The 8,110-nt window shown below is 33.2% G+C and overlaps 1 protein-coding gene across 1 annotated transcript in view; it reads right to left on the bottom strand.

Moving 5' to 3' along the window:
• Positions 1–215: 215 nt before the first annotated feature.
• LOC126820650 (serine/threonine-protein phosphatase 4 regulatory subunit 4) overlaps positions 216–8,110 on the bottom strand; it is a 197,375-nt gene continuing 189,480 nt past the window's right edge. The window contains exons 21-24 of the mRNA XM_050548731.2: positions 3,249–3,324; positions 2,980–3,074; positions 1,472–1,532; positions 216–470 (exon numbers count right to left, since the gene is read on the bottom strand). Of these exons, the coding sequence (XP_050404688.1) occupies positions 452–470; positions 1,472–1,532; positions 2,980–3,074; positions 3,249–3,324 (251 nt within the window). The 3' untranslated portion in view covers positions 216–451. The remainder of the gene's footprint in view (positions 471–1,471; positions 1,533–2,979; positions 3,075–3,248; positions 3,325–8,110) is intronic.

Below are 8,110 nucleotides of genomic sequence, written 5' to 3'. Positions count from 1 at the left end.
TAAATGATTTGAAAAGCCTGACGTAAACCTTTTCAAATGTGACTTGGATTTAAAAATATTTTTTAACCCTCTGGACAAGTAAAATAGGATTTAATGGATAATTTACACAACAGGTAAGACACTTACACATCTAGTACTTAGAATAAGGCTATTTTTTTATTTTCTGGAGCTGTCAAGCCAGCAAGAGTGTTATTGTCCCATTAACATTGACCATAAAGTAAGCACAAAATGTTTAATTCTTCTTGGTAATTTTTTTTTTTGATAATTCTTCAATCACATTCATTTACCATTTTCCACTTTGAAGTGAAATAATAAAGTACCATACTTTAGATCTGTATAATCTATGTTCAATACTACACGTAATGCATGGGTCTCACTGGATAATAAACATGTGGTAATCAGAGTATCTTCTTCAAGTATTTATACAGCTGGCTTGTCCAATTTCACAAGCCTATTTGGATGTTTTTCTGCTGAAAAAAAGTAAACAAAGGATGTCAAAGTGAATGACAATGACACTATGGTGGATGATTAACGGATAGTGACCTGAAAAAATATCTAGCAGTTTAGATCTTTTCTAGTGATTATTCCAAGAAAACCTTATGGCAAAGTTCACTAAAAGAGCAATTTGTAACATATTGTGTTAAATACAGCTTGGGACATTCTTATTTCCATATCAGTGGCTTAGCTATGATTTCTCATTAATGGGTGGAAACACCTAATATTTCTGACAAGCTGACTGAGCCAACATGTTGAATGTAGGCCTACCTTCTAAGATTTTATATTATTTTCTTTAACTCATAGTAGCACGACATTTGCATAATTCTTGTGTCCTAACAGTTGGACCAAAAGTAGTCTATACAAGAGACAATTAAGCTTTTTGGAATGCAGTTCATATGCTAAATATTCATAATTATATGAAACCTAAATGCAGATAAAAAAAAGAAGTAGGAATTGCAAGTATATACTAGAAATGACAAGTAAAATACTCAGGACAAAATAATGATAATTTTGTAATTTGATATTCTCGAGAGAGCGCCTGTCAAGATAAATACAAAAAAGTTAGCTACATGAAATTGTCAAAGAAAATCTCAATGACAAGTCACAGGGCTCACACTGACTTTCAATTTTTTTCTGCCAAAATGGATGATAATTTTTATATAAAAAAAACTGTTCCCATTTTTTTTCGCCAACTGGAATATTTTATCTGCTAAAAATGTGTGATAAAAAAGACAACACCTAACCGCAAAACATTATCGCCAAAATCAAATTTTAATCGCCACTTCATATTTTTTATTGCAAATTGCGACTTTGGCGACAGTGTGAGCCCTGACAAGTCGTATCTGGTTACTTGTACAGAACATTGTCATAACTTGTAAATAAGGGGATAAAGAGACCTGATGTAAAGGAACTCTGTTGTTTTCAACAGATTTATTGTATTAATTGCATGTAATAACTAAATTCATGTACTTACGATTTAGTTCCAGTGTTTAAACCATTGGTACTATTTCCAACTTTACTTTTAGATTTTGTGTCTGAAATGTTTTCACAATATGCAGTAAATAATATATACAACACTTTTCAGTTTCACCTACAAGTGATATTTTTTTCTCTGGTATTACCCATGCTTGCAGACATACTAATGAGTTCACATATAACTTCAATGTGAATAATGTGATGGAGGCAAAATCATGCATACACATATACTGGTACTTGTTTTTCTTAAGACACACCCCAAATATAACCGGTGTATGTATCAGTAAAAAAACTTCAAAGTTTACATGACCTTGGCCATATCTAGAGCAATTATGTAAGAGGTTAAAAATCTTAAAATGAAATCAATATTGATTAAACCCATTCAACATCATTTGTGTTTTTCATTATGTTTAAGTCGTCCGAGCAGTCAACAAGAGTTGTCGCATATTTTTTCTATTGTCGTTAATGAAACATTTATAATACACTAAAATCTGATTAAGAGTAACAACTCATTAAGTAATTATCAGAAAACCATTAGAATTTGTTTGGCTTTTAGTTCTGCCCCATGCTAACGTTTAGTATACGAAACATTTAATATCATGAATTTGGCTGTTCAAGTCATCAAAATTCATTGAAAATGAATATACTTGTTTGTCTCAAGACCATAAGCTCTGTTTATCAATCGGATAGGTTGTCAACTCACTATTATACGATCATAGGTTATCTTTCTCACACTTAAAAATCTTCACACCGGAAATAATAACACAATTCCCTCCCTTGTTTTTCTATTCCCCACCATGGAATAGCTTTTCAAACGTTTGAATTTGAAGTTGAAAATGATATTTTTGCCAATTTCTCAACTGGCAATAGTGAATTATAGGATTAATAGGATTATTCTTTAACAAGGTCGGACTGTTTAAAGATACCATCTATTTTAGGGCTTTATTTTAATACATTTTAAAAATATAACTTTAAAATATGAAATTGTAACTTTAACGTTGGCCTCTAGAGCATCCACAAGATATTTCTAAGTGATCAAGGGCCGTAACTCTTGCAGTAATTATCGGAAATCGTTGAAAATGAATAGATGTCTTCGTCTCATGACCTTAAACACTGTGTATAAATTTTAAGTCAATCAGATATTAACTTTAGCCTCTAGAGCATTCACAAGGTATTTCAAAGTGATCAAGGGACATAACTGTGGTAGTGACTATCGGAAATCATTGAAAATCACTCGACCTTAAACACTGTGTATAAATCTGAAGTCAATCGGATATTAACTTGAGCCTCTAGAGTGGCCACAAGATATTTCAAAGAGATCAAGGGCCATAACTCTGGCAGTAATTATTGGATATCGTTGAGAATCAATAGGCTTCTTCGTACCATGACCTTAAACACTGTGTATAAATTTAAAGTCAATCGGATATTAACTTTAGCCTCTAGAGCTTCCACAAGCAATTGTGGACACCGGACATTTCAATTTGGGCGTATAAAAAAAGTATTTACCACTATTACTACCAGCACTTGTTAAAGAACCACGTCTACTAGTCAACGTACTTGCTATAGATGTAGATGATACACCACTTCCAGATCCTTTACGACTAAAATAAAATATTGTTTATTAATAACCAATGAAAAAGAAAATGTAATGGGATTGAACATCCTACTTTCTGCACCAACTGGCTAACATTAATCACTTCCTAGGAGGTTGTTATGAACTACTGCACAAATTTTACTGATGTAATCTTATATGAGTAGAGTATATTATACGTTACCTGAAAGTAGCACTAGGTGTAAGAGCACTAGCTGATTTAGCTGCTGGTTTAGTTAATTTGTTACCACCAGATAAAGCTGTAATAAAACATAATTATATTATCACACAAATCACTAATCTCTTGCTAAATTACCTCTGTGATAGATACCAGCGAAAAAACAACAAAAAGAAAAAAAAAAACCCCAAAAAACAACAACATAGAACAACCAATATTTAATTTACTAAGAATACTACCACATGGTTTCCTTCCATAAACTAATTTCTAAACTCAAGCAAGTATTCCACAGAAGTACTATCCATATTCACTGCTTTTCAAACTAGAGCAAATATATATACTTGAATCAATTACCTAGCTGTACAAAAATCAAATCCGTCAACATAATCTTGCAAGTTGTTTGAATACAAATTAATTCACACTGACTTACACATCAGATAATACAACCAATTGAAATAAGAAGGCAACTGTATGTTAGTGGCTGTCAAACTTACCAGTACTATTAAAAACTGGTATTTTACATAAACTGCTTTCTCTAGGTCTGCTTTTAAAAAACTCATCTTTGCATTCTGTATCATAATATTTGTTTATTCATAATTATATCTTAACAAAAGCAGATATTATCTTAACAAAAGCAGATATTATTTTAACAAAAGCAGATATTATTCATTATCAAATATATTACATAGTCAGTGTAGTTATAACTGATGTTCACTTATCATTACTATTCAAGCCTCAAGTTATATATTTAGAATAGTAACAGTTTTTATGTATCAAAGTGTTATCGATTACACATGTAATTATATATTATTTCCCCATATATCTGAGTCAGTACATGCTTAGAAGTGTAACACATCTTACCGTCAATTATTATTAAAGATCGCCTCGATGAAATTTGGCCATTTTTTGGTTTTAATGGAATGCGGCTTGCATTTTCTGTTAATTTAAAGTTGAGATTTTTTTTTATTAGAACTGAAGAACTATCACTTTTAATAAATTATTATATATATTTCATTACATTTAATTATACTAAATTTATATAAAACTATATACATCAATAAAAGTGGTATGTTCTTAAAGACAGTTTTCTTCATAAACATTATTAGCTACATAACACTATTAACAGTTTGTATCAGATGTTCCAAAACACTTTTTCAATTTTAAACGTTTGTCTTTGATACCATTAATGAACAATTTACAGCAGACCATTCCTATAAGACATATATCAAACTACTTTTATATGCAATAACACATATAAAGGAAATCAGCTACAAATTCATTTGAGGAAAATATGTTTTTGTCCCATCTGAACGACTAGACGCTGTTCCTTTCCAGTCCCTCCAAACTGCAAACTGACAAGGGGGAAACCATGCACGAAAATCCTGAGGAAATTTCTCGACCAACACATGGGTTTGAAGCCAGGACCTTCAGGTTAGGGAGTCAGCACCTTACCCACTGAGCCACCACCACTCCCTTGTGACTGTGACCTTTGGAACATTTTACAGTGTTTAAGAAAATTGGTAAATCATATTTTAGGGCAGGTATATAATATTATATATTTGTGACTAAATTAATTGTAAATATATTCAAATAAGAGAAAGAGAAAAGGGTTTTACCGTCCACTCAACACAAACTAACATTCATTTTTTTGAATAATTTTTTAATAATTTGCTCGCGCGTGGGGGACATTGTCAGTGGGAGGAAACAGAAGGACCCAGAGAAAACCCACAAGGTTGGACAGGTGACTTTACTCCATTCGCGTACACGTGGGGTATCAAAATCATGCTACTTGATTTTAATGACAGGCCTTACGATCTAAAGTGTATAGTAAACATTGGCATCAAGTACATACAACTTTAATATGGTCATTTATGTGCTCTTTAAAGGAGAACATTCCATATCATTATTACTGTTTATTACTATTTTTGTAATAATATTATGGCATTGACTAATAGTTGTTTATAGATTTAGGCCTGCAGCCGAAATTTCTAGCTTGCTTAGAAACACAATTCCGCTACATGGTCCTTAACGCTAGAAATTTTGGCTGCAGGCCTAATTCTTGGTCAAGCAAAATAACACCTGAAATAATAAAAATCTACATGAATTGAACTATAGGTTAATAAACACATTTGTCATCTTCATGGTCAGGAATGGAATGCGTCTGTTGACCAAATTTAGTAATAGTCCCTCCCATAGAGCAGTGTAGGGGATATGCCTATTCCATATTTGTGAACTTGAACCGTGGTCAGTTTATGAAACAGTCTATGGGATTTCAAAATTTTTCTTGTTGGACATTTTTACCGAAAATAAAGGGACATAACTCTTATTGTTATTTAAGCAGGCAGTTTTTGGACCACACACAAAAATCATGTGTCAACAAGATATTCAAATTCGCACGTAATCAAAAATACAGTGGACTCTGTCACATCCGATGTCTGATCACTCTGGATTGCTGTGACATCCGACATGATTTTCATGTCCCGATTTATTTCCTTATTACTTCAGCCAAAAAATCGCTGGTAAATCCGGATTCTGTATCTTCCGGATTACGACATCAATCAGCCGTCCCGTCACATAATTTCCATTGAATCAACACCGTATAATCCGTACTTCAAACGGTGGGTGTGAAGCATCCAATTATCGGTGAGATGGGTGTGAAGCCAGAAAAGATTAACAAGCAATCACCAATCAATTATCGGTGAGATTAAAACTCACAAGCACCGGTCTGTGTTGATTACTTTGATAATGTTATAAATTCTTTGTTGATTATTTTACAATTTATAATCTCTTGTAAGAGTGTGCTTGGTATTTGTTTTTAGTTACTCATGTCAAATACCTCGACATTATATAAAGATTGCAGCGATTGAAGAATCATTATACATTATTGTATTCAAAATGTCTGAACGTCCTGCAAAGCGTGCCCGAACAGATTTGACATTAGATGTAAAGCGGCAACTTATAGCAGATTTCGAGAAAGTTCCACGACCTGCGCAGAAGGAATTAGCCGTTAAGTATTCAATTGGCCGAGCTACAGTGTCAGGCATATTAAAGCGTAAAGATGAATTTAAACAGAAGATTGCCGATAATTTAAACTGGAGTAAGAAACGATTTTAAGCATGCATTGTTATTGTCCACTGTAGGTGCACCTCATTATTTTCCATATTTAATTCCTGTACGGTATTCAAATTTATGACAGTAATATTCCTACAAAATTACGTGATGTCGTAATATGATAGAATGAAAGCGTGCCGACTACTGCCAATCCGTACTGTTTCAAATTCCTCCAAAATTACTGTATTTTTTGGGTCATAAGTCGATACATTTTTCAGCATTAGTCCAGCATTCAACTTATACTCCGTTTCGACTTATATACGGAGGGTAAAAAAAATATAACATCCGAAATTTATTTGGCAGTAAACGTTACTCTACCACAACGAGCGAGTGACACCATCTGCTAAATAATCGCATTTGACTTTAGCACACGCTATCGTCTAAAACAATTAAGTACTTAAAATATTCCAATCGACATATTGTCAACATTGCTTAGCGTACTTATTTCTTTATTTAAAAACATAAACCCCTTTCAAAATATGATCATAAATCTGAGAATATGCCATCAAAATAGAATCTTTTCTTCGACATTAGACTTGTGAAATTTGTCACGTATTCATTTCATAGTTTCACATGTCTCGCAAGATTTCTACTTCAGTTTCATTTTACTCTAGCACGCGCTATCGTCTAAAATAATTAAGTACTTACACTTTTCCAATCGACATATTCGTCAACACTACTTAGCGTACTTAATTCTTTATTTAAAAACATAAACCCCATTCAAAATATGATCATAAATCTGAGAATATGCCATCAAAATAGAATCTTTTCTTCAACAATAGACGCTTGAAATTGTCATGTATTCATTTCATAGTTTCACGCGTTTTGCGAGATTTCTACTTCCGTTTCAGTTATCGTACTATATAACTGCCACTTGGCAAACCTCAGCAGATTCTGGTACCCTACATCTAGCCTCGGCTGTATGATGAAGTCTGCCCTTGGAACTACTTTCAAGTTCCTTGATAACCAACGGCATTGCCCATGACTACGCCTTTGAAGACTATTTTTTCATACAAATATTTCAAGTTTATCAGATTTTCTTCAAACCAGGACAACTTTGCTCTGAAAATTCTAAACACACTTCGAACGACGCAATTTTTATAACTTCTTTTTAAAAGCGGCAAGTTTTCCTAATAAGTAAACCGGTGCTGCATCGTAAACGTAGAGTAACAGAATCTGCCGAGGTTTGCCGAATGCTATAACCGCGTGCGATCAAAAACAGATCAATGTCTAGTATTTTTCGGATATGTGTGTGTGTGTGTGTGTGTGTGTGTGAAATAGCTTTATTTAACGCTCGCTTCCACCGAAGTGATATCACAGGTGAGTTATTGGATACATATTGATTTGGGGCGTTATGTACTATTAGGATATGTGACATATATGACTAATTTCTACGTGCTGTCGGTCGACATCATGGAAATTAAAACACCTGACAATGGGGAAATCATGGGTCAATCACGTAGATTAAGTTTATAATCACTCATATTGGATTGATACATATCCCGACAAAGGAGAAACAATGACTTCTGTTCAGGATTGGATTGATGATTTGTCCGATAAAGGATTAAGAAAGATTAACTAGTTATTCAGGGTAGGTGTATAGGCGGTATAACACGATAAATACATTGATCACTTAATTACATAATCAATCCAGCGTGTTATCAACGATAATCGGGTTGAGTGGTAGTTATATCACCGAATAGTGATACTAAATTCTACTTCTTTTTCAAATTTTATTTTAAGGATATACAGAATTT

Source organism: Patella vulgata, chromosome 5, assembly GCF_932274485.2.
Source record: "Patella vulgata chromosome 5, xgPatVulg1.2, whole genome shotgun sequence".
NCBI classification, from domain to species: Eukaryota; Metazoa; Mollusca; class Gastropoda; family Patellidae; genus Patella; species Patella vulgata.
This window is presented reverse-complemented; position numbering and strand designations above follow the sequence as displayed.